This window comes from Leuresthes tenuis, unplaced genomic scaffold (genome assembly GCF_036924035.1).
Source record: "Leuresthes tenuis unplaced genomic scaffold, fLeuTen1.0.hap1 SCAF_7, whole genome shotgun sequence".
Classification (NCBI taxonomy): Eukaryota; Metazoa; Chordata; class Actinopteri; order Atheriniformes; family Atherinopsidae; genus Leuresthes; species Leuresthes tenuis.
This window is the reverse complement of record NW_027325361.1, coordinates 36230004-36255923: the sequence shown is the minus strand read 5'-3', so window position 1 is coordinate 36255923 and position 25920 is coordinate 36230004. Positions and strand designations below refer to the sequence as shown.

General features: G+C 39.4%; 2 protein-coding genes across 2 annotated transcripts in view; one reads left to right on the top strand and one right to left on the bottom strand.

Annotated features, from left to right (window-relative positions):
- The window catches only part of cpt2 (carnitine palmitoyltransferase 2), a 397454-nt gene that overhangs the window by 273990 nt on the left and 97544 nt on the right, over window positions 1-25920 (bottom strand). The window lies entirely within an intron of this gene.
- Window positions 1-25920, top strand: part of LOC140312420 (cadherin-2-like) — a 127212-nt gene that overhangs the window by 48398 nt on the left and 52894 nt on the right. Inside the window, exons 4-11 of the mRNA XM_072390255.1 lie at window positions 3097-3270; window positions 4541-4696; window positions 17721-17865; window positions 17947-18119; window positions 19333-19470; window positions 19833-20018; window positions 22955-23208; window positions 24221-24363. Of these exons, the coding sequence (XP_072246356.1) occupies window positions 3097-3270; window positions 4541-4696; window positions 17721-17865; window positions 17947-18119; window positions 19333-19470; window positions 19833-20018; window positions 22955-23208; window positions 24221-24363 (1369 nt within the window). The remainder of the gene's footprint in view (window positions 1-3096; window positions 3271-4540; window positions 4697-17720; window positions 17866-17946; window positions 18120-19332; window positions 19471-19832; window positions 20019-22954; window positions 23209-24220; window positions 24364-25920) is intronic.

The following is a 25920-nucleotide window of genomic DNA, read 5'->3' as shown; positions in this document are numbered from 1 at the left end:
ACACATCTACAACATTCCAAGCTTCAAATATCAGTAAAGTCCACCTTATTTACATCAAGTGTTAATCTTTAAACTGGTGGTTTTGGATTAAATATTTTTGCATTATTTCAATTCAATTCAATTCAATTAAAATTTTATTTATATAGCGCCAAATTACAACAATTTGTCATTTCAAGGCACTTATATAATATAGTCCAATTCAAGCCAATTGGAATTCAATTCATTGTAATCATAATCCAATTAATTCATATGGAGCCAATTCAAAAATAATATCCGAGCTAAGGAAACCAACAGATTGGACCGAAACTTGTCTTCAGTCCAATCTCCCGTCCTGAGCCTGAGGGACTGTGGAAAGGAACGACTCCCTTTTAACAGGAAGAAACCTCTGGCAGAACCAGAACCAGGAAGAAACCTCTGGCAGAACCAGACTCAGGAAGGGTGGCCATCTGCCTCGACCAGCTGGAGTTTGAGAAGACAGAAAAGAGGGAAAAGAGGGGGGAAAAACACCATAACGCCATTCAAAGGATACCTGTTGGAACAGGGAAACATAGGTTAATAACCACAATAATGTCACATGTACATAAAATCATTTGAGAAATTAAACAGGGGGAAAAAGAGAGCAAAGTGAGGAAAGGTGTGACAGATGAGGTCCCCCAGCAGTCTAAGCCTATATAGATTTGAGGGGTGTCCGTTTAAAAATGATAGGAATATTTTTCAAATCTGTCAAATCTAGAGCAGAAGTGAGATCATTCAGGTAGGATAATCACAGGTGCACTAGGTAGTTGGGCAGATATGAAATCTTTTCTCATTCTGTTTTTTTCTCTTGGATTTGATGAAAACCTCTGTTGAACAATTGTGGGATATTTCTCTACAAAAAAAGCTTAAGGTGAGGAAACTTATGTTTTAGATCTGTTGAAGAAAAAGTGTTGCAGCTAAAGGAACATGTGATTTTTTTCTTATACTGCTTTTTGACATCTTGTTGGACCCTAAAGAACTGATATCCTTCTTTTTTCTTTTCTTTACAAGTTGACACACTCTCCTGGGTTTATAATGAAATATTTGTGACATGCATTGGTCAAAATATGACAGACCATTACAACTCCTCCTTATAAAGCTTGCTGCTCTTTTCCTTGCATGTCACTTTAGGATGTGAGTGAGCAACTCTTCTACAGCTTTGAGCTACAACACAAATATAAACTGGATACACACTGCACTTGAATTTCAAACACGTTATTTGGAGACTTGTGCCAGTGAACTTCTCTGCCACTGACAAGTGTTGATCTTAAAAACAAAGTGCAAACATATTTGTCATGTTTTTACTCTCAGTTGTTAACAGAAAGCCATCTCGCAGCTGTCCTTTTGATTGTTCATTTTCTGAATGTTAATCTTGATTATTTTTCCATCAGTTTCTGCTGTAATGTCTGGTACACTTTTCAGCAAAATGTGTCACATTATTACCAAGTGAAGACTGAATTTTGTAATTCAAAGTCCATTTCAAGAAAAGTGTTTTTTGTAACTTAAATATTATTGTTTTTCACTGGTAATCCTTTTTGCATTTAGAAAACCCACCCATCGATCCATCCATTTTCTATACCCATTTAATTCAACTGAGGGTCGTGGTGGCTGTAAACATATGTATACATATATGTACAGTTTATACAATATCATACTCTCACACTAACACTACAGTACTCTCTTACACACACTATCATGCACTTATGCATACATATATTATCATACTCTCGCACACACACCATCATATTCTCACACACACACTATTATATTCTACTTTCTCACAAATAATGTAATTCTCACTAACGACTAGCTCAGGAGGAAGAGCAGTCGCCCACCAATCGGAAGGTCGGTGGTTCGACTCTGGCTTCCCCAGGATACATGTCCAAGCGTCCTTGGGCAAGACACTGAACCCCACGTTGCTCCCCCAGTGTATCATTGGGGGTATGAATGTGTGTGAATGATTAGAAAAGCTAATCTTAGTAGTTATATCTTAAGACGTGCTGTATGAATGTGTGTGAGTGGGGTGAATGCGGCATGTAGTGAAGCGCTTTGAGTGGTCAGCTAGACTAGAAAAGCGCTATACAAGTACAAATCCATTTACCATTTACCATTACTCTAATATAGCTACAAAATTTTGGAAGATATTAGTAATTGTTTAAGTCAGAAAATGGTAGCATAATTGAAAGAGAATGATTGAAAAGGAAGTTGCTTTGATCAAATGGGAAGACAGTTTACATTCTCATTCCCCAATAACATTAAAGTGTACGTGTCCTGGAGGCACTGCGGACATGTTTTTGTTCCATAATGAATTCATATGAAAGTTTAAGATCTGTAGAAAAGAGCCTGCAGCCTGACACTAAACAACAGTGAATACAGTTGAGACTAAAAAATCTTAAAAAGACATTTCTGTGGAGCACTTGCACACATAGTTAGGGACTCGGTTTTATTTATACAGCACCAAATCACAACAAATGTCATCTCAAGGTTTAAGAATATCTAAACAAGATTTGGATCCATGTTTTCAACAGACCAAATATGTACATAATGTATGCTCACAGCAAATCTGCAAGCAGACCACCGAGGTCCACTGCTTCTTCATCCATTCTCAAGTCATCTGAAAATTTTCTGTACTTCTGGTACACTGCATTATAGGATATCCCCGCTGAGATCAATCGTATTATATATATATATATATATATATATATATATTTATATTTATATTTATAAACACGCACACACGGAATTAGTAAACTAAACTGAACAGAATCATGACATACTAACAATAAATATGTCCATCTTTGTTCGTATGTTTCTCTGTAAACACTTCAGTGTCACTGCTCACTGCCCAGTTATGCAGATCTGTGGCTGCAGAGAACACACAGACACAGTCACACACACACACACACACACTGCAGCCTCTGACAGGTGGTCATTTATTCCGAAGAATATAATTAGGGCATTTATTCAAGCCTCTAGAATGAGATCAGAAATATACTGAGTCACCAAGCCTCTCCAGCACCCAGCTGTTTGTGTGCATGTGCAAATAGCCCAGTGTGCAAAGTTTGTTTACTGTCTCTGCAGGTAAAGCCCAGTGATGCAGCACTGAGTCAGCAGGTACCACAGATCTTGTTTCCATGGCACAGCATGGTTGTCAGGGGTAATGGCACTCTGAAGCGGGTGAAGAGGGACTGGGTCATTCCACCTATCAGCGTCCCAGAGAACTCACGAGGACAGTTCCCCGAGGATCTAGTCAGGGTAAGACACACACTCACACACACGCCCACACACATTAAAGCAAATCAGTCTTACACTGGCTGTGAGGACACTGTGGCAAAATGTAAGATGCTAAATCACAAATGAAAGAGCACAAAAGCTCATGCGGTTATATATAAAGACAAAAATCTAATGTAATTTGAATATACAACCAGAGAAAATCTTAATCTTCTTTCTTTGGATTACCCCTGTTGAGGATTACCACAGTAGATCATCTGTTTACATCTTTTCTTGTCCTGTGTGTCTTCATATACGCCAACATCTCTCCCTGCATTCCTGAATCTTCTCATTGGTCTTCAAACAACAAAATAAAGCTAATCAAATTAATAGGGGACAACTTTATTTCAATGAACAGAGATTTTTGGACCAAAGCCCAGAGAAGGGTTGTAAAATCGACAACAGCGTTTTTTCCTGATAGGAAATGATGGCCGTAAGTGAAATCAGTGTCTTTGTGAATTGTTCGCCCATGCAGCTGCAACTGCTTCAGTACATATTAAATCCTCTAGCTATCTGATATCTGAGAATGGAACCTAATTCTTGGCTTAGATGAGCACCATATCAAACAAAATTATCTAAACAAACCTGTTTCATCAGCCATGGGACCCTGAGAGTTTACTAATACTCCAAGAGTCAGAAATGATTTTTTAATCCCTTAAGAATGGGATGTCAATTAATTTCAGATGCGTGTAAAGGCAGATGAGCAAATACTTTTGGCAATATAGAGTATATATAACATCATACTCTCACACTAACACGTTAAAGTTGAGCAGTTAAACCTAAAATGATTTCTTTGACTTCTCAGCCTGTCTTTATCTTTTTTTATATACATAAAGACACTTTCAACATGTCAGAGGGCTTATTTAGACCTGAGCTGGTGGGGTCTCCTTTCTTTTTAGTGTTTTGATGATATGGGAAATATGCAGGACTTCTCACTTCATCTTGCCTCACATTTCCTGTACTTATATACCCATGTTCTGAGTTTTGTCTAAGTCATCCTGACACATTAGATACATTCAGGTCAAAGTCAGAAAGCTTAGCTCCACATGCGTTTTTTTTTTTTATAACCTTTTTTTTTCCTTCTGACTGGCAGTCATGATAGTCATAAAAGGCAATTTATCCAATCACTGTGTTGTTTAAGGTTACCTCATTTATTGTGACATAATCTCTTTCTTTTTTGTTTCGTAGAGTAAAGTTTAACTTTAAATACATCTTTGTCTTACCTTTCTTCCTCTTGTACTATGTTGTGTGGTAGATACGGTCTGACCGGGACAAGAACCGGATGTTGCGTTACAGTGTGACGGGCCCTGGGGCTGACCAGCCACCAACTGGCATTTTCATCATCAACCCAATCTCAGGCCAGCTGTCTGTCACCAAACCTCTGGACAGAGAACACATCTCCAACTTCCATGTAAGTCTTGGTGCATGGCATCTAAGGTAGGCAGTAAAGCAAATGCTGAATGTTAAAGTTCAGATCAGTGTAGACAACACTTGGATTAATGCCTAACAAAAACTCCATGGTGTTGATTCAGAACTTGAGCCAAGATGTGTTTACATTTAAATGTTTCCTCCTGAACCATTCAAATGCTGCTTCAGCAGTTTCCTTAGGGTCATTGTTTCGATGGAAGGTGGATTTTCTATACCATTCTCAATTCTCTGTAAAACTGAAATAGGTTTTCCTCAAGAATTTGTCTACAATATAGCAACATCCATGATTCCTTGAATTCAGGCCAATTTTTAGCACTTGGCTGATGAAAAACATCATGAAAAGGTTATATTTTTACTATGGTGTTCTGGGGTTGGCGAGAAGTGATGTTCCAGCAAGATCTTCCACAAGGCCTTCAACTGCCAAAATCATTTCAACTGGCTCCTTTTGATGCATAGGAGTGGACACACCACCCCAAACCCCTTTCAGATGAACAAGCTTCAAACACTTCAATTCAATTAATTTTTATTTATATAGCACCAAATTACAACAATTGTCATCTCAAGGCACTTAAATAATATAGTCCAATTCAAGCCAATTGGAATTCAATTAATTGTAATAATAATCCAATGAAATCCAATTAATTAATTTAAAAATAATCCAATTCATTCGTACAGAACCAATTCAAAGAACAATATCCTAGGTAAGGAAACCAACAGATTGCACTGAAACTTCAGTCCAATCTCCCGTCCTGAGCCTGAGGGACTGTGGAAAGGAACGACTCCCTTTTAACAGAAAGAAACCTCTGGCAGAACCAGAACCAGGAAGAAACCTCTGGCAGAACCAGAACCAGGAAGAAACCTCTGGCAGAACCAGAACCAGGAAGAAACCTCTGGTAGAACCAGGAAGGGTGGCCATCCGCCTCGACCAGCTGGGGTTTGGGGCACCAAAACACCATTCAAAGGATACCTGTTAGAACAGGGAAACATGGGTTGATAACCACAATAATGTCACATGTACATAATATCATTTTAGAAATTAAACAGGGGGAAAAAGAGAGCAAAGTGAGGAAAGGTGTGACAGATGAGGTCCCCCAGCAGTCTAAGCCTATAGCAGCTTAACTATGGGATGTTTCAGGATTACCTGAGCCATCCCTAACTATAAGCTTTATCAAAAAGGAAAGTTTTAAGCCTAATCTTAAAAGTGGAAAGGGTGTCTGCTTCCTGGACATTTACTGGCAGCTTATTCCACAAGAGAGGGGCCTGATAACTGAAGGCTCTGCCTCCCATTCTACTTTTAGAAACTCTGGGAACAACAAGTAAACCTGCAGTTTGGGAGCAAAGTGCTCTGTTAGGAAAATATCTTACAATGAGATCTTTAAGATATGATGGAGCTCGGTCATTAAGAACTTTATATGTGAGGAGAAGAATCTTAAATTCTATTCTGAATTTAACAGGGAGCCAATGAAGAGAAGCTAAAACTGGAGAAACATGATCTCTCCTGTTAGTTCTCATCAGAACTCTGGCTGCAGCATTTTGGATCAGCTGGAGGCTTTTCAGAGAATATGTGGGACAGCCCAATAATAAGGAATTACAGTAGTCCAATCCTGAAGTAACAAATGCATGAACTAGTTTCTCTGCATCACCCTGAGACAGGATGTTCCTGATTTTAGCAATATTACGAAGGTGAAAGAAGGCAGTCCTAGAAACCAGTTTTATATGTGCGTCAAATGATAAATTCTGGTCAAAAATAACTCCAAGGTTCCTCACTGTAGAACTAGAAGCCAAGGAAATACCATCTAGAGTAACTATATAACTAGACAATTTCTCCCTGAAGCGCTCAGGTCCAAAGAGAACAACTTCACTTTTGTCTGAATTTAAAAGCAGACAGTTCTGAGTCATCCAGGTCTTTATGTCTTTAAGACAGGCTTGTAGTCTGACCAACCTATTGGTTTCATCTGGTTTCATAGATAAGTACAGCTGAGTATCATCAGCATAACAATGGAAATTTATGCCATGCTGTCTGATAATGTTACCTAATGGAAGCAAGTATAAAGTAAAAAGAATCGGTCCAAGCACAGAACCCTGAGGAACTCCATGACTTACTCCAACGTGTGAGGAAGATTCTTCATTTACAAGAACAAACTGGAATCTATCAGATAAATATGACTTAAACCAGCCTAATGCAGTTCCTTTAATCCCAATAACATGTTCAAGTCTCTGTAACAGAATGCTGTGATCGATCGTATCAAATGCAGCACTGAGATCCAACAGGACAAGCACAGAAACAAGTCCGCTATCAGAGGCTAAGAGGAGATCATTGGTAACTTTCACCAGTGCCGTTTCTGTGCTATGATGCACTCTGAATCCTGACTGAAACTCTTCAAACAGATTATTTCTATGTAAATGATCACAAAGTTGAACTGCAACTATTTTTTCAAGAACTTTGGACAAAAAAGGGAGATTGGATATAGGTCGATAATTAGCCAACACTTCTGAATCAAGAGTAGGTTTTTTCAGTAAAGGTTTAATTACAGCAACCTTAAAAGTCTGAGGTACATATCCTATCAACAAAGACCAATTGATCAAATCCAATATGGAAGTGTCAATTAAGGGGAAAACCTCCTTGAACAGTCTGGTTGGGATTGGGTCTAACATACAAGTTGATGGTTTAGAAGAGACTATTGCTGTTGTTAGCTCAGAAAGATCAACTGGGCAGAAGCCATCTAAATACAAATCAGGTTCTAAAGATACTTCTAAAGCTGCTCTACTTGATGATACATCAGTGATAATAGTGGGAAGGATTCCATTTATCTTCTTTCTGATAGAAACAATTTTATTGATGAAGAATCTCATGAAATCATCACTGCTGAGAGTTAAAGGAATACATGGCTCAACAGAGCTCGGACTCTTTGTCAGCCTGGCAACAGTGCTGAAAAGAAACCTGGGATTATTCTTATTCTCTTCTATCAATAATGAATAATAAGCAGTTCTAGCTTTAAGAAGTGCTTTCTTATACGTTATTAAACTATCTTTCCAGACTAATTGAGACTCTTCTAAATTAGAGGAAAGCCACTGTCTCTCCAGCTTTCTTGCAGTCTGCTTTAAAGCAGCTGTGAATTATACCAAGGAGCCAACCTCTTCTGACTGATTACCTTCCTTTTCAGAGGGGCAACATTGTCCAGTGTTGTACGCATTGAAGCTGTAGTGCTGTCAACAAGAGAGTCAAGTTCTACTGGAGTAAAATTTAGGTAGCCGTCCTCTGTCATATCAGCACAGGGCAGTGAAGAAAAGGATGATGAAATCAACTCTTTAAATCTGGTTACAGTATTCTCTGACAGACACCTTCTATATGTAGAATTCTTCTCAGAAACCGTGTAGTCAAGTCATGTAAATTCAAAAGTTATTAAAAAAGGGTCAGACAAGACAGGGTTATGAGGGAACACTGTTAACTGTTCACTCTCAATGCCATAAGTCAGCACAAGGTCAATGGTATGATTAAGGCAGTGAGTAGGTCTGTGAACACTTTGAGAAAATCCAATAGAGTCTAATACAGAATTAAAGTTAATATTTAGGCTGTCATTTTCAACATCTACATGAATATTAAAGTCACCCACTACAATGACTTTATCTGTACTCAGCACTAACTGGGATAAAAACTCTGAGAAGTCAGACAGAAACTTGGAATAAGGGCCAGGTAAATGGACTTGTACTTGTATAGCGCTTTTCTAGTCTAACTGACCACTCAAAGCGCTTCACTACGTGGCATTCACCCCACTCATACAGCACGTCTTAGGATTCATAACTACGTACTTTTCTAATCATTCATACACACATTCATACCCCAATGATACACTGGGAGGCAACGTGGGGTTCGGGGAAGCCAGAGTCGAACCACTGGCCTTCCGATTAGTGGGTGACTGCTCTTCCTCCTGAGCTACAGCCGCCCAAGTGGATGATACACAAGAGGTTTTTGTGATTTCCACTTTGGGTGGGAAAAACTGAGAATCTGGGACCTCAGGACTCAGATGCAGGGTCAGTTCAGATGCAAAAGAGGTTTAAAGGTTAAATAAATAGAGCAGAGCAAAGCAAGGCAGGATGAGGATCTCCTCACAGAGCGAAAGAACAGGCTGTGAAAATCCTAAGCGCTCTCCTCAGCAACTATGGCTGAGGATGAGTGCAGCTATGAAAGTTAAACAAAAGTTCTCTCCATGCCAGGAGGAAAACAGAAAAGCTATGAACAATAAAAAACAAACTTGCGCTCTCCTGATGAGGCGGATTTAAACAAAGGACGCTCTCACTATGAAACTTAAACTAATCTTAAAGCACTCCTTTAACGGAGGCGTGACAGATCTTAGAAGAAAACGAAAACACTCCACTAGAGGAGGAACTATGAAACTTACAAATAAAAAAACGGAGGAACAAAACAAAGCTATGAAACTTACCGTGGTGAATAAATAAACTATGGCTATGAATAAATTACAAATCAAGATAGCTCTGCAGGAGGATCACTCACTGCAGGCTCGTGGAAACGATGGCTGTGAATCAAGAGGTGGCTGGTAATGAAGCTCATGGACAGAAACAACATACTGGCACAAGACAAGGGAAACGCAGACTATTTGAACATGAGGGACCAAGGGGAACAGGTGGAAACACTTTGGGAATCAGGGAAGACAATGAGACACCTGACACGGGAGGAAGGGCAAGATACCTGAAACGAGAGAAGGTCAGTGCTTTCAAAATAAAACAGGAAATGACGAGACAAGACATGGAACAGAACATAAATCGTGACAGAATCAGAGATTCAAAAGAGCTAAAACTAATATTGGGTCTAGGACTGATTAGTAACCCTGATCTGAAGATAGCTGCCACTCCTCCTCCTCTGCCTGTGGTTGGAGGAACGTGAACATTTAAATAGTCAGAGGGAGTTGATTCATTAATGCTAACATGATCCTCCTGCTGCAGCCAGGTTTCTGTAAGACAAAATATATCAATATGATGATCACAAATCAAATCATTCGCTAACAGAGACTTCAAAGGAGAGATCTAATATTCAGCAAACCACATTTAATAGTTTGATGTTTTTGTTCAGTTAAAGTTTTTGTTTTAAATTTTTTTTGCACAAGAGGATTTGCTCCTTTTGTGTTTTTTGATTGAGGGGGGGGCAGCATGAGGTGGGAAGCCGCAGAGAAGTGTGTAAGACTACAACTCTGCATCCTGGTCTCAACCCTGGGATGTCATGTTTTTGGATGACTAATAAATTCGTCCATATTTCTAGAAATGAGAGCCGCTCCTTCCAAAGTGGGATGGATGCCGTCTCTCCTCATCAGACCAGGTTTTCTCCAGAAAGATTGCCAATCATCTATGTAGCCCACGTTGTTTGCTGGACACCATCTAGACAACCAGCGATTGAATGAGGACATGCGGCTAAACATGTCATCACTGGTCAGATTTGGCAGGGGTCCAGAGAAAACTACGGAGTCAGACATTGTTTTGGCAAAATTACACACGATGCAACATTAATTTTAGTGACCTCCGATTGGAGTAACCGGGTGTCATTACCGCCGACGTGAATAACTATTTTACCGTATTTACGCTTATCCTTAGCCAGCAGTTTTAAATAGGATTTTATGTCGCCCGCTCTGGCCCCTGGAATGCATTTGACTAATAGCTGGTGTCTCTAATGCCACGTTTCTGACTATAGAGCTGCCAATTACCAGGGTTTTGTCCTCAGCGGGTGTGTCGCTGAGTGGGGAAAATCTATTTGAAACGTGGACAGGTTGATGGTGAACCACGGGCTTGACTTTAGGACTATGACTCCTCTTCCTGACAGTCACCCAGCCACTCTTAAGTCCCGGCTGCTCGGGTTCTGCTAGGGGACGACTAACAGAGCTAGCTCGGCTAGGTGGCTCCGCACTGACTAAAGGGGCCTGGCTCGCTATCAGGTGGTTTTCAACAGTGCAGAGCCGAGCTTCCAATTCAGATAACCTTGCCTCCAAAACTACAAAAAGACTACATTTGTTACATGTACCGTTATCACTAAAGGAGGCAGAGGAGTAACTAAACATCTGACACACGGAGCAGGTGAAAGCAGGAGATGAAGGAAGAGAACTGGTAGCCATGCTAAGCTAGAGAACCCGACACACCGCTAAAAAGTGAAAAATAAAAACTAAAGATCTGTAAGAGTGAGCGTTAGAATATAACAAGTATGCGACAGAGTTAACTATGCAAGATGTGTAAATTATAGGGAGAAATAAGGTGATTATTAGTAGTTCAAGAGGAGCGAGAAATATCACAGTGCGCATGCAAAGCAACAGGAAGTGATGCAATACGTCTTACAGCAAAGCAGATCCCTAAGGAAGAAAAATTGTGGTGCTTGAACAAGCAATCTCATTATTGGGTCTGTGATCCCATAATCACAGACAAGAGTTGGAACTCAGATCAACTGGTAAATCAACACCTTGGCCTTTCCATCTGGAAACGACATCCGGTTTGCATCTGGAGCTGTTTGTTAAAAAAAAATTTATAACATTTTTCCCTCCAAGGTATCAAAAATGGTATAGAGTTTATTCTTTCTATTGATATTGAGTTTGAAATTCTAGGATAATGACAACCCTAAAGTGGTGTGGTGCATTATTCTGTTGGGGCAATATGCTACCACTGGGGAGTGTTTTTGGGCCTTTTCACATTTAATTTTCAGCTTGTGACTGATAAATCTTTGTTGCATATCGGTGTCATGTGGTACATGATAGTACGGAGAGGACTAAAGTTGATTGCTAATAAGTTTCAGAGATGGCAAGGGAGGCAATAACAGAGGCCAAATGGGCCATGTTTGTAAGTGCCAGCATTCCAGTACACAGTGCTCTAACCGGTGGCGCTGCCGTCACTCAGCTGATTCCACGCTGCCTGATTGATGACACACTGATGCGAGCTGAGTGGTCTCCATCTGCCATGTGTACACTAAAAAAGATCTGCAGCGGGTTAACAATGTGATCTTTTTCGCAGCGATGAGGCACAATGGATATGTGAAAAGGACTGTTTCCATGAATGCCAGAACCACCAGGTTTCCAAACAGGACAGAGCCTTCTAACAAGATGATGAATGGCAGTGGCTTCACCTTTCACTGATTCTGTGTATACGTTTAATAAACAGCATGGCTATAGTGCATGTTTGTCTTTGTTCTTTTGACATTACCAAAGTAATTTGGAAAACAATCACTACTCTGGCCAGCATGTCTTGAAAGGGACCAAAATGAAATGTCCCTGCTGGCATGTTGCTGTACAGAGCCAAAGATCTTTGATAGGTTAAAGAAACATGCCTGTTTACTGCCTGCTGACTACCTGTTTTTGCAGTTTAACAACACCAGCAGAATCTTTTTTTGTTGAGATGATCTACTACTGCTAAACTGCCGCTACTCTGCTGATCACTTCACTGTAAATAGGTCTAGCATTAAAGAGTAACAGCTTTTAAACTTCAGTGTTTCTGTCTTTCTGAATGAAAAACGTTGGGGCAAATCAGATTTTCATATTTTGTCTTTTTTGTAATTAACAATCCTAATATGTTAAAGATCAATTTATGTTAAACTTATATTGTATGGCATCATTTAACTTTGGCAAGTCGTTCACAAGGTGTCTCTTATTCACCTATTTACGCATAGCTTCAATGCAAGGTACTAGCAAAGCAAACTGTCGCCAGTCTTTGAAGTGCCCTGAACTGAATTGAATTAGAGGCAACTTGAGGTTCAGTCTCAACTTAATGAATGGTCTTGGACTGAACAGCAAACCAATGGCTGTCTATGGCGATCATATATCACAAAGAGCATGCACACATCTGTCCATTCTTAAATCCCTTTTATACCAAGCCAACAATCAGCCGTTGATCGGAAAATGTGTGGTATGTAATGTCATTGTTCAATATTGCATTGGCATTATGAGCTGAGAAATTTAAACAAACTCTTGTATATATCGTGCCAGTCTCAGTTTTATTAATGATGGATGCATTCCACTTTTGCGGCTGTGCTAGCTAGTTAAAGTCCTCCTGGTAGAACTGAGCCCTCATTAACACACTTGTACTTATCCTATTTCAAGTCAATATATCTTTGCAATATCAATGGTGTCTTGATATTGTGATAACGATCAATTTTCTATATATTAGGCAACCCTGGCTGTTGAGCATGTTTGGAACATCTGTCTCTCTTGTCTTTTGGAGTGTAATGCGCCATGTGCATTGTCGAACTCGACATTTTTTCCAGCTGATTTAGCACGTTGAATTGGACTTGGGTCAATGCAACCGTTTTCACGCATGCACTGGAATCCTGAAATTTTCTTGCGATGATCCAGAGTACTGGCATGCGAGAACTCAAATGTCCCAAACATTTATTGTGGACTTCTTACAGAGATTTTCCACCCAGCCTCATTATAAAATCTCCTGAACATCAGCAGGTGAGACATTGTATAAACATGTTGGCAAATGCTCCAAAGCATTTGCTGTTTCCTGCTGCTAATTGTGTATGTGTGTGTGTGCTTGTGAGAGTTTGTTCTTTCTATTGACCTTTATACAACTTTCCACTCCCTTGGCTGATAAATCAATACTAATGCTCACAAAAAACAACATGGTAATGGTTAAAACATTAAATCTGACGCATCAAAAATGTGAACTAAGCAGAGGGTGACATCATGGTATATATAATCAATATGAAAAGCACCCCACTTGTTTAACCAAATCATTTTTGTAATTTTATTATATTTATTCTTTTAAATTAGTATAGAGGGGAGAGAATTTAATACAATATACATTGTTGTCCCTCTGGTAAAATTTTTATAAACTCAAATGGGCTAAAAAATGCCTTCACAGTTACAATGGAAAATACACACACACACACAAATAATGTATAGTTCACAATGTTCATATAGTATTGGATGGCTATTTGAAATAACATGTATTGCATACTCCCAATAGTAAGACATAAATATACTGCTCCTTTCATACAATCTCAACAAACAATTTAAAAGTTTGATTTTGTTTTTCATGATTTATTTTCTTTTGCCAATTTACTTAGACCTGGAAAAAATGAAAACATATTGGGTTTAAAAATTATTACTAAATTGAATTATTATACTGCTATATAACTTTTTAGTTGCTGCCACACTGTACCTACTTGCTTCTGGAAGGATAACTCTCCTCTCAGTTTACCCCAGCATTCTGTCCTCCCAATCTTCTCTTATTTTCATCTTTGTTGTCACAGTTTCTTGGATTTATTTTCACTCATATACAGAGATGAAGAATTTAAAAAAAAGACTCCTTGTGTTTGCTCATTTTATCTAATAGAAGCACAAACACTTCGGCAAGCAGAGTCTAACCTTTTGATCTGAAGGAATGCACACACAGATCACACGGGAGAGTGAAAATCAGGACTCGCAGCAGGGTAATTTGCATTTAAGCTGTGTGATGAATATTCATGTGACTGGGTGTAGCTGTCAGGGCTTGAAGCAGAGATTGGCCTACATGTTTATTCATGAGAGAGGCTTTGGCTCTGACAGTCTCATGCTGATACGACATACACTGTAAAGCAGTGACTTATCAGGGCCAGTCAGTTTCTGTATTCAGCATCTTTTACCAAATGATGTTCAATAGATACGCCTCAGAGGGTGTTATTTGAAAAAGTGGTATCAATCTTTTAAGATAAATTTTTCAATTTCAAAGAAGCTTAATAGTTAATAGTAAAACATAACAGACTGTGTACTATTGTACTATTTGAAAGAATAAGTTGTTTGTGGTCATTGTGTATGTTTCACTGTGAGAACTGCTGGTTGCGAATGTCTGTGCTCAGATTCATAGCCTTCATATATGCTGTGTGTCATGTCTGTCCCAGGTTGACACATATAGACCAACATATTTTGAGACTAATACTGGGTTTTAGTTATTAGACTCTGACATCAGTCAGTGGTGCCCTGAAGCTTATCATTTTCATTAATAATTTTACTGAATATGAATAATAATTAAGAAGTTGATTTGACATTGCTGAACCTGCTCCCGACCAACAGAGCCCCAGACCATTTGCTTGGTTAAATTATTTTTGGGCTGGCACAACATGGGGCTGCCTAAATTTAGTGGTTCTAAAATAATTAGACAGAAAAACAGATGTAATGGGACAGAATGATGTTTTTATATCTTCTGTAAAATCACTTTAAGTCTATAGCTGTCTGAAGTCTAACCCACAGGCATCAGCAGAATCTTTATATTCTCTCTGCTGACCTTCAAGACCTTCTCTGTAGACTCTTTCAGCTCTTGCTTGTTTTAGGCTCTCTGCTGCACTGCTGGGAAAACCATGTGACTGAGCTGGCCAGTCTTTTTCTTACCCTCTTTTCTTTGACTTTTCTTCAACTTAATGATTATACTATATTATATTTTGATTCCACTATATTTTAGTCACTTATAGAAAAATATTAAAGATCATGTATAGAAAGTTAAACATTATATTTTGATTTTATATTTACAGCCTTCATACTATCCATGGAATTCTCAAAGAATCAAAGTGTGAAGCTTTTGATGACACCAAGATCACTCTGATTCACCCTCTCCCACTCAGTAGAGAGGCTGGCTGCTTCCTCCAGCTGCCATGAAAAAACATGGACTTTATAGAAAAAATGGATGGAAAAGTAAAGCTGGCTAGAAGTGCCTTAGTGCTGCTGTAGTCTTTTAAATGAGCAGCAGGAGCCAACATATATAGTTGAAAAAAAGAAGGCAGATTATAGTCTGATTCTACTCCTCACTTAATTTGTCCACCATTTTCCTTATGAGTTCGTGGTTTTAATCTTTAGATTTGAGTCTTCTTCAGTGTAGCATGATTTTTTTTTATTTTATAATTTTGTAAAACAATAACCACATTTAGGATAAGGTAAAGAAAGAAGGGTAAGTGTGACTGACAAGTGGTCAATTTATGTTAAACTTATATTAGGCACTTGTATGGCAACATTTAACTTCGGTATGGGTAATAAAGTCCTTCACAAGGTGTCTCTCATTCACCTATTTATGCATAGCTTCAATGCAAGGTACTAGCAAAGCAAGCTGTCGCCAGTCTTTGAAGTGCCCTGAGATGACATTTGGTGTGATTTGACACTATATGAATAAAACTGAATTGAATTGAATTAAAGGCAACTTGAGGTTCAGTCTCAAAACTGAATATTTTTCCCCACTTGTCTCAAAAAACGCTCACAAACTTCAGGTTCTTTTTAATGTATTTGACTCACGAGTGATGCTGTCTCTGTTGAACTGTCATCTTCTCTGTGTGAGGACGTTTTGCAATTCTTTGTCAATAAGATTTCTACCCTTAGATACTCACTCCCCCTGCATGCCCAGGACCCCGTAACTCCTACAGCAAGCTCAGCTGTTTTTCACCAGTTTGAGCCTGTCTCACTTTCTGCACTTACTGAAATAGTTCAACACCTACGCCCTGCTAACTGCCCATCTGACAGCATTCCATCCCACTTTAAGAATGTTTTCAACTCAGCTGGGCCTTTTATTTTGTTTCTTATAAACCTGTGTCTCAGCTCTGGACACGTCCCAGCCTCCTTCAAACATGCCACAGTGCAGCCTCTTTTAAAAAGGGAAAATTTGGATCCCTTGGTTCTTTTTAAGTTCAGGTCAATTTCCAAACTCTCGTTTATCTCCAAGGTCTTAGAGAAAGTTGTTTTAAACCAACAGCAAGGATTCCTAGATCGGGCAAACATTGGTGAACAGTTTCAGTCTGGTTTTAAGCCCCTTCACAGCACTGAAACAGCTCTTTTAAAAGTTTTTAATGATCTTCTATTAAACCTTGATTCTGGTAACTGTGCCTTTTTAATGCTATTAGATCTCACAGCAGCATTCGACACAGTGGATCACATTATTCTCCTGTCATGCCTCGAGCACTGTGTGGGCATTAAAGGTTCTGCTCTAGAGTGGTTTAAATCCTACCTCGCAGATAGATCCTTCTGTGTGCAATTGGGGCAGTTTTCCTCCTGAGTGCCCCCTCTGACCTGTTCTCCCTATAGATGCTACCCCTGGGGTCGATATTTATGAAGCATGGTATTCCTTTTCATTGCTTTGCTGATGATGTGCAGGTGTACCATTAAAGGCACCCTCCAAGGAATCCCTTCATGCTGTGTTTAATTGCATGATGGACATTAAAACATGGATGGAGCTAAACTTCTTAAAATTAAATGAAAACAAAAAAGAGATTGTGCTATTTGGTCGCCCTGACCTGGTCCAGGTCCTTGCCAGCTCCCTTGGCCCACTTGCACCTTACTTAGGTTCCCAGGTCAGAAACCTTGGTGTAATTATCGATGGGGCGTTTAAATTGGACAAGCAGGTCAGCTCTGTGGTCAAAGCTAGTTTATTTCAGCTTCGGCTTCTAGCCAAAGTCTAACACTATCTAAGAAGGGCTGATCTTGAAAAGGTCACACATGCTTTTATCTCTTCACTTTTAGATTATTGCAACTCCCTGTACGGCCAATCAGAACTTAACCGTCTACAAGTTTGTATGCAGCTACAACTATGCAGCAGCCCATCTCCTAAACGGGACAAAGAAACATGGGCACATGAAAACATTAAATTAATGTTAAATTAAATCTGACGCATCAAAAATGTGAACTAAGCAGAGGGTGACATCATGGTATATATAATCAATATGAAAAGCACCCCACTTGTTTAACCAAATAATTTTTTTAAATTGTATTTCTTTTTGTATTTTTATTACATTTATTCTTTTAAATTAGTATGGGGGGGAGAGAATTTAATACAATATGCATTATTGTCCCTCTGGTAAAGACTTTTATTAACTCAAATGTGCTAAAAAATGCACACATGTACGTACACATAAGATATACTCATTCGCTGTGATTAATGTGGACTGTCTTTTACCTTCAGAGATTTGACAAAGGGCTAAACTAAGCTCATATTATTTATAGCAAGCAGTTTATTTGTATTTTATGGCAACTTCTTTAGGTGTGTTTGTGTGTGTTTGTGTACAGTTGCGAGCCCATGCTGTGGACCTGAATGGGAATCAGGTTGAGAACCCCATTGACATTGTCATTAATGTTATCGACCAGAATGATAACAGACCAGAGTTCATACACACCATCTTCAATGGTTCTGTTCCTGAGGGATCCAAACCTGGTAGGAACATGTGCACGCACACATGCACACACACGTGCACACATGCATTGGTGCATTGACTTGCTGTGTGTTTCCCTGCAGGGTCCTTTGTGATGACAGTGACAGCAGTGGACAAAGATGATCCAAAAATGGCCAATGGGATGTTGCGATACAAGATCCTTTCCCAGAATCCCCAGAGCCCCTCCTCCAACATATTTACCATTAACAACAAGACTGGTGACATCATCACTGTGGCAGCAGGCCTTGATCGGGAGGTGTGTGTATGACTGGCTGGATATTTTGCAAGGCAATTTCTGTATCCACATGAAGCAGCTGCTCTCTGTGCCTGAATGTGCACCCAGCTAGCAGTGTTTCTTGAAGCATTAAGAGAACGTGTAGCTTTTTTTCCTGTAATATTCTTACATCACTGGGTCCTATAGAACCCCATCTGTTCTAAGGCCATGCAGTTTGCATGCCAGTATCTATTGACCATGACCATGAAGAGTCAGCACGAAACCAGTCAAGTCTGCTATATAAAGCCCTTTCCATCTATTATGGAGCATGCAGGAGGCAAAAAGTATGGATGAGGCTCTTTGATAAATGTTTTTAAATTGATATCAATACCAGATGTGTTTGAACTTATCCAGCATCAACTCTTACCAGCACACACACTTGCACTAAATGATCTGGATGTTTAAGTGCTATATTCACACATTATCTCAGTTACGATAATCCAGAGAGAGACCGCAGTCAAAATATCCACAAAAAGTCATTTACATGTGCTGTGAATGATTTGCATGCTCACATACCAACCCTCCAGAGCATCTCTTAAAAAATTCAGGACTGCAGTCCGTGTGTGAAAAAGGCCTGTGGCGCCAGTTTCCCACTTCCCTCCCAAGTTGAGGAGTGGAAAACAAAGTGATGAAAAGTCAAGTCAGGTAGAGTGAAGTCAATCTGCGAGCTGCAGATTACAAATGGAAAATGACATTACTTCTTCTCAAATTTGTTGTGTTTGTGTGATTCAACACATTTTACATTCTGAACACACAGTTGAACGCAAGCTAATTGTTTCTGACACTGAATTCACATTAGTAGTTTCTGGGATCTGGATGTTTATCACAGCTAATTCCAGCAGGACTGGAAACACTAGATGTCTCCGTTGTTCTGTGGTTCTGTAGCTCTGGATCTTAACATACGGCCTCCACACCTGAATTAGGTTTTTAGTTTCTCTGAGCTGTAGTGAGAACTGATAGATGTCAGATGTGGCCTGTTAAACTTCAGTAACAGTATGTTGTTTACCATTTATTCATAGATGAAATTAAATAATTTTTTTTTGTCAAAAACAAAGTGTTATTGTGTCTCTTGAGTTTTTCCAGCTCTGTGAATGTTATTTAACAGCAACGGTCTACTTATCAGTCGGCTTAAATTATTTCTGTACCATTATATTGACATTCAAAGCTTGTTTGTATTGACTTTGTCTGATTCCAGAAAGTTACCCAGTATAGCCTAATCATCCAGGCCACTGACATGGAGGGAAATCCTACTTATGGCCTTTCCAACACTGCCACCACTGTCATCAGGATCACTGATGTCAATGACAATCCCCCTGAATTCACAACCGACTCGGTATTTTCACTCACACACATACACACACAAAGAGAAAGAGAATATACAGGCTCTTAATCAGCAAACGGGGTGAGGCACTGTTCTCGTAAATGACACTAAAGCTTTCAGAGGTTTTCTTGGCATTGGGCAGATGATAGTAAAAAGTCAATGAAACCTCCAATCTATGTATCCTTTTCATTAGCTGAACAGGTTGAAAGGAAGAGTGTTTGTGTAGGATGCCAAGTATTGGCCTTGGGATGTCAGAGGAGCTGCATTAAACAAATGATGTGTTCAAGGTTTTTTTGGTATCTTTAAAGTGAAATCAAAATTGTAAAAATGTTTTTGTTTCTTTAGTTTGTTTGTTTGTTGTTTTTTTTCCACAGTTCTTTGGGGAGGTTCATGAAAATAGGGTGAACGTGATTGTTGCCAATCTAACTGTGACGGACAAAGACCAGCCTCACACACCAGCTTGGAGCACTGTGTACCGCATCGTTGCTGGAGACCCCACAGGATGCTTTTCTATCCCCACTGACCCCACCACCAATGAGGGCTTGTTTACTGTAGTCAAGGTGGGATTTGATCTAAAAAAAAAGCCATCACATAAGAATAAACAAAGGTTTAAAGACATGATGCTCAGACAGGCAGGAACATATTGTACAACAGGCTGTGTTCTGTGTAAATTCAATTTCTGACACTACTAATTTAATAGATTTTTTTCTTACGATATCTGGACCATCTACTTTATTGTACACAAATGCATGCAATGATAATGACCCATGAAGTGGGAGTGCCTCATCCTGGAGACAAATGTGCTATCTGACGAAAAAAAAAAAAGTTCCAGCCCACATGTGGATGTAAACACACAATAAGACAAACATAACATACAAAATACAACAGATTATAAACTATAGTGAGTCATTTTGTTTTTACAAAAGCCAGTAGTTTGTACCTGAACTAACAAGGAACCCGACATATTTAAATAACTGTCAAGCCATGTATAGATTTAATTCCCCCGGCCCTGGTCTTGGCCCAAAGAATAAAGAGGAAGCCCCAATCATGTGGCCTCAACACCAGCAGGGAGGAAATTCAAGCTCAAGTGCTATATGAGTTCGGGGCTGGTGTGTGAGGTGGAGTGATACCAACTACATATAGCTGGGCTCACCTCCACACAGTGTATGTATGCACCAAACAGAAGCTCAGATTACCCAGCCTTCTTGGACTCTGGGTGGAAGGTGATTCAGCAGTCTCTGGGTGACCACCTGGGGAGTCCATTGTTCTTCTTGGGGACTTTGATGCCAATGACAATGATAGAGTGACCTGGAGGTGTGTGACTGGGAGGAATGGCCTCCCTGATCTGAACGCAAGCAGCAATTTCTTTTTGGACTTCTGTGCCGAAACATGGATTGTTCATTACAACACCATGTTTGAGCATAAGGTGGTACCTGGTATACCTGGTACTAAGGTAACTTAGGCCAAAGGGCAATGTGCGACTTTGCTGTCGTATCATCAGACCTGCGGCCAAATGTTTTGGACAGGCGGAAGGGATGAAGAAATGGGTAGAGCTGTCAGCTGATCACCAGCTGGTGGTGAGTTGGATCCATTGGCGGGGAAGACTGCCAGACAGACCTGATGAGCCCAAATGGGTAGTGAGGGTGACCTTGGAATGTCTGGTGGAGACCCTTGTCCATGAGATCTTCAACTCACACCTCCGGTAGAGTTTTTCTCACTTAGGGGAAGGGGACATGGAATCATAGGTGTTTGACCATGTGTTATGTGGAATTGAAGAAGGCTTACGACCATGTACCCCAAGGGGTTTTGGGGGAGGTTGAGCTCATTGCATTTTGGACTGTCCCTTGTCACCATTCCTGTTTGTCATTTTCATTGACAGGATTTCAAGGCATAGTCAGGGAGAGCAGGGTGTCATACCTATAGTATGAGTTGACATCACAACATCTGGGTTTTGAGGTCGCAGATACAAGCAGATGAATTGAGTTTCCCCCAGGGGTGGCTGGGCTCAGCCTTAGAGATAACGGGAGGAGCTCGACCATCCGAAAGGAGGTCAGAGTAGAACCATTGCTCCTCCACATTGAAAGGAGTCAGCTAAGGTGGTTCGGGCATCTGATAAGGATGCCTCCTGGTCGCCTCCCTTCTGAGGTTTATCGGGCTCAACCAACTGGGAGGATGAGCCAAGCTGGAAATCCTTCCAGCTTGTTACAGCAGACTTGTAACAAAATGGAGGGATTACATGCCTCATTTAGTCTGGGAATACCCCCGGATCCCCCAGGATAGTGGCTCTGGGAGGAGGGATGTCTGGGTTTCCCTCCTGGATCTGCCTCCACAACCTGACCTCAGATAAGCGGACAATAATGAATGTTTCGGAGCAATCTGTTGGTTTCTTCTGCTAGAAAATTGTTTTTGCTAGAAAAATTTTATTTGGCTCTGTATTTATGAATTGGACTAATTTTGAATTTATGAATTGGATTTGATTGAATTATGATTACAATGAATTGAGCTTGAATTGGACTGTATCATTGAAGTGCATTTGTTGTGATTTGGCACTATATAAATAAACTAAACTAAATTGAAATTAATTGAATGGATGGATGAATAACATGTCTCCTGCTATCCTGCTAACTATCCACTCAAATTAATGACCATGATCTTTGTTCGAAATGTTTTGTACATCTGATGAATTCATCCTTAAAATGATTAGCAATTCACATTTAAGTTTGTAGCATTTCTAGTTTGTACCTGATGAAAATGGTATGATAGTTGTAAAGATTGTGACCTTTTAAACTGAACTGGTCACTGCCTCTTCCTCAAATCATTTGGTGATGTTATAGTGAAATATAATTGGGAATTCATGCTTTCATCGTCTGTTTGCTCAGACTGATTAGGATTTTGAAGACTGCTTAGTTGGCATGCGGTCAGCAGCAGAGGGACCCAGTGGATCCTGGCAGACTGATGATGATGATGAAATTTATGTTACAAAGGTTTTGTGGCTGAGTGGATGACAAAACATTCCCTTTTAGATCTGATTTGATGCAAGTATAACCTTTTGGACCTTCATAGGCTGAACCCATATAACTCCAGATGCAAGAGATTACCTTTCACATAATTACCAGTCCTATATATACCACTAATATATATGACTCACTAAAAAAGAGATATTACAAAAATGTGCATAAATTAAACAACTTCATTAGACTATAAATTTCTTGGCCTTTTTTTGTTTTGGCTTTTGATGCCTTTAGATATTACAATAGAGATGACAGGTAAACGTGTAGAGATACTGAATATCACGTTCACAATCAGCTTTAGTTTTACATTTAACACCAAATAGAATAAATAACACCAAATAGAATAAAATAGTTTATGTATAGGCTTAATTGATAAGAAATTGATAGCATTTAGGGAGTACATCATAGATGTATGGTGGATTGCACATGTATTATCCGGATATCTAGTAGACCACATCTCTCTCAACCCGGCCTCCTGTGTCCAGCCCATAGATTTTGAGCTGACCCGTTCCTTCATGCTGACGGTGGAGGCAGAGAATGAGGTCCCACTGGCACGCGGCATCCACCTGCCTCGTCAGTCTACAGCAACTGTCTCTGTACAAATCCTGGACGTCAACGAGAGACCAGAATTCAGCCCAAACCCTAAATCCATTAAACTAGAGGAAGGTCTGCCTGCCGGGTCTTTGCTCACCACATTCACTGCCCGGGATCCAGATCACGTCATGAGACAATCAATCAAGTATGAAATCTACAAATAAGCTTATTAAATGTGTGTATGTGTGTGTGTATATACTGTATGTACATATATATAAGTAAAGAAATTTTTATGTAAGAATCGATTATTGACACTTTTGTTAATTAATGGTACCTTAATGTCCTAACTATATATATCTTCATCTTGCTTGAATTATTTGATAAGATTAGATACAAAGTTTGCATTCAAATGTATATGAACCTTGCTAACAAATCTTCTGGAACAGTAAGTGGTGCTGCCCACAGATACAAATGAAATAACCTGAAAGTTCAATAAAAAAGGCAGATAATCTTCATTGATAATATTAATTTAATGTGTAGAAAAAAGGATTTATGATGATTGTTTACGGTTACATTAAGATATTTTTTCATTGTTAACGTTGTTTGAGAATCCTTCAAAAAACATGAAATATTCATGAATATGAAAATGATGTTTTCCTGCAAATGTTCTCTGACTCTGAAGTTGTAGAGACTCATTTGTCAGATCAAATAGAAGAGTGACATGAGGACTGTCCCAGCTCTGTTTTCATGTTAAAGCTTATCTGGAGAAAAATGTGCTCAACATCAAGAAGAGAAGAAAGCCTGCAGGACTGCTGCTTTCTTTCCCCCACCTGTCTTTCTTTTGCATCCTACTACTTGTTTCTAAAAGCAGTGCTGAAGTCTTTGTAACCTAGCAACAGCCAATGGTGGATGCAAATTGTGTTCACAAAAACATGCAAGTGCACGCACATTCATGCTCAAAAACATAAAGCGAGTGTTTTGTGCACCATAGAGTTCGTTTGGTAGTTTGTTGTATATGTTTTCATGGGAACATGTGTTGAACATTGAATTTTTAATTCTGAGAAAAACATGATTTTCTCTCTTGGTGAAAATGAATGAATGAGTCGTGGCTGAAGTGCTGCAACTCTCCAGTAGCTGCTTGGCCTCTCTCCAGGTAAGCAGATAAATAAGCTTCTTTGAGGTGGCTTCTCATGCTGAATCTCTCTGTCTGAACACAGGTACTCCAAGATGTATGACCCTGCCAACTGGCTGGAGATTGACCCAGTTAATGGACGGATTTCCACCATTGCCATCCTTGATCGAGAGTCTCCCTATATCAAGAACAACATGTACAATGTTACTTTCATGGCCTCTGATAACGGTGAGACATGTTGGCTGTGTTGGTGTTCTGCGGTAGCCCCATCCCCCACACACAGAGGTGTTTGTGTTAATTTTGTTTCTGTCTCTGCAAAAGTTCTTATTTCACTTAGTCAGTGTCATAGTCATCCTTCTACAGAGCATCTGTGAAGCTCTACAGAAACAGTAGCAAGTGAAGCTGTAAGCTAATCTTCAGCTGATACAGGAAAGTTATAGTAACACACTGAGACATTGAAATCACACCTAATATTATTAATACGTTCATCCAATATATTACCTCCAATGCACTGCAGCTGTTGAATAACTTGATTAGTAAGGGTTTTCTTGAATCATGTTACCTGCTGAATTTCCCTGGAAACTTATCGTTTGAGCTGCCGACATTCTTCTGTTCTTTAACCAGAAATAAATGTTTGGAAACATTTTAAATTCTATTAGTGTTGTTGAAGTCCATCATAAATTGAGCTGCATTCTGTCTTCTGCTGTTACTTATATCCATAAATCATATATCCTAAACTGTAATAACTTGAACAAAGAGGATAAAAATGATCATTACTGCTCAGTTAAAATGATAATTGGTAACTGGCCCTTAAACACAATCCTTTTTGTGTGTAGCTTGGGGACTATAGAACAGTTTGCATAAGGCTGCACATCCCACAACATGGAGATTAACATATATATCCAAAGATACCAAAGTCAAGTTTAACCGTAATTTACAGTAGGATAACACATAACAGCAACACTGAATTAACGAAACTGATGGACAGTGCTGTTGGTGTCTTGCACATCAGTTATCTTAATTTGATTACACTTGATTTATGCTAGGATTGCACTGACATCCTTATGGACACAGTCCTGTCATTGATTTATAAATTAGATGTTTTCCAGTCTATTTTGTGCATAATTGTGCTCTATAGCCGTGGAAATAAGGATTCTCTGTTCAAAATCAAAAATTGTTAAAAAGAATGTGATTCACAGCAGCAACTCCATCAATCCACTCTGCCCTGCACACCTATATGCAGAGAGCCTGCGGTGCTCTGCGCTTCCTGCTAACTGATCGTCCTAGCACAGTATTTTGCCAGCTTACGAGCATTATCTTTTCAGTATGACACATTTCATCCAGATATCTGTTGAGAGGCATTTTGCTGATGTTTTCTGACATAACAAACCTTGATTTCCACTTAAAGTATATGGCTCTTAATATTCTATGCTCCTTTGCAGTTTACAATACAGTTTACATACTTAAAAAATCATTTTTTGGAGACAGATGAACAAACCAAATTCAGTTTGACAGTGTTATGGGCAGCTGGAGTCAAACAGTAGAGTGCATGACTAACTAGCCTAACAGCGATAAACTCATGTTTTAAATAGTTTTAGACAACAACAAAACTGTATGGCTTTGAGGCTATGATGTCGTCAGCAGTCATGTGACAAAACAACATAGTTGTAGTTCCTGTCGCTGATGATTTTAAACAAATGGCAAAGAAAAGAGGTAACATCTGTAATTGTGTTAAGGGTTCCTGTATTGTGTAACTCAATTCAATTAAATTCAGTTCAATTTTAT